This window comes from Mandrillus leucophaeus, unplaced genomic scaffold (assembly GCF_000951045.1).
Source record: "Mandrillus leucophaeus isolate KB7577 unplaced genomic scaffold, Mleu.le_1.0 Scaffold40, whole genome shotgun sequence".
Lineage (NCBI taxonomy): Eukaryota > Metazoa > Chordata > Mammalia > Primates > Cercopithecidae > Mandrillus > Mandrillus leucophaeus.
The window spans coordinates 2,727,561-2,729,248 of NW_012104254.1; the positions used below are offsets into that span (position 1 = coordinate 2,727,561).

General features: G+C 48.3%; 1 protein-coding gene across 1 annotated transcript in view; it reads right to left on the reverse strand.

Annotated features, from left to right (window-relative positions):
• The window catches only part of HOXD1 (homeobox D1), a 3,239-nt gene extending 2,357 nt beyond the window's left edge, over nucleotides 1–882 (reverse strand). The window contains exon 1 of the mRNA XM_011991957.1: nucleotides 744–882. Coding sequence (XP_011847347.1) covers nucleotides 744–882 — 139 coding nt within the window. The remainder of the gene's footprint in view (nucleotides 1–743) is intronic.
• Between the last annotated feature and the right edge of the window lie 806 nt (nucleotides 883–1,688).

Sequence of the window (1,688 nt, forward strand, 5' to 3'; positions counted from 1 at the left end):
CGCAGCCAACTTAGCCAAAGCAGCCCAGGGCCGCCGCCCAGCGTCCCGGAGCCTTGAGGAGAGCCGTCGCGACCCGGGGTTGCCTGGGCAAGGGCGGGGCGAGAGTGCAGAATGCCTTCTCTTGGACAGGTATTGGGCGAGGTGGGGGGAGAAAGGCAGGATTGGCCGCTTGGGTGAGGGTGAGGGGATGCAGGGTCGCGAGCCGCTTCTGCTCTGGATCGTGGGGGATAAGTCCCTCGGGGGCTGACTATGGGCGTCGCGGCGTGGAAAAGGCTAAACGGGAGCGTGACTCTCGGGCAGTGGAGACTGCTCCTCGCCTACCTCCAGGACAGGTAAAGTTATTCCTCTTCCCCTCTTCTGAGTCCTCTGCGCTTTCGGTTTGCTTGGCACTGATGTTATCCCTCTTCTAAACCTAGAGCAGATGTTTGGTTTTTTCCTTTCTTCCCCCTTTCCTATGACTCATGGAACTACATTTTATGCTGAGTGCCGTGTGCCTAGGGCGGGACAAAATTTTCACTTTTTGACTAGGCTTCCTTTTAACGTGACTTTGCAGCTTTGTTCTATCCCTCGCAATTTGTGGCGGCGTGATGAGGGCCAGTGTTGTAGTGCCAGGTTTTGATAAAGTTTCTGCCTTATGGAGTAGTTTAGCAGATTTTCCCCTCCGGCTGGGTTGTTGGAATAAAGAATCCAGAGTCGTGGTGAAACACTCCTTGTGCTCCTATCTGGGAGGCTGGCACAGGCACCCGTGCGGCGCTTGCTTTCACTGAGGAGCTTGTCTGGAGGGCGCAAAGGCTTCCCGGGGACGGGTGAGATCTCAGAGGTTTGGATGGACTTGTACCTCGAAGCAATTAGAGCTTCTGCTCCATCAGATAAGTGCTGCATCGTCTCTTGCGAGTGAAATTTGAGGGCTCACAATGTTAATGGGCTCACGTCTTTCCCTTGATAATATGGTTTTGTTTACTGAATGTAGAGAGACGGGAAATAAAAGTGCAATTGGCACAGGCAATGAAGAGTGGAAAGGTTACAAAGACCAGCTTTACATTGACAAACCTTCCAATTTCCTATAGTATTTCTTTTAATGTTCCCTTTTTGGGGGACTGTAGGAAAATTACAAATTAGATAAATAGAGGTTGTTTACGCACAGTAGTTATGAAAGATGGTGGTTTCCTAAAACCCTGTGTGAATAAAGACTCTAAAGAGTCTACTCAAAGCTTATATCAAGTGCCCTTGAAAACTTAATCTATTACAGCATCTAAGTTATGGTAACCGAGGTTTTATTATTGTTTTACTGATCCACTTGTCATAAAAGAGCGATTGAGCTGTTGCCTAAAATTCCACTCTGAGAAAGTTTTTAGAATAGGAGTCATCACAGCCCAGGAAGCCAGTTCCTTCCAGGGTTGTGGACTTGTGGATAAACAAAGCCCTACCAAAATGTGAGCTACTGATGGACCTGAAGTTGCTGCAAGATAGGGGAGGGGTGTCCCCAGGTTGAGGGGAGCCGGTAGAGGGTGGATGCCTAGGAATGAGCACAAAGTTAAAGAGATCTGTGGTTCCTGCACTGCTGGAGTTCTTGAGTTTGATTGGAAATGGAATACCTGGGCTGAAACAAGCCCTTCAATCTTGATTTTGCTATTTCAGTTTTGTGCTATAGCCAGTCAGATGACAAAGGTCGTAAATATTTATTTATT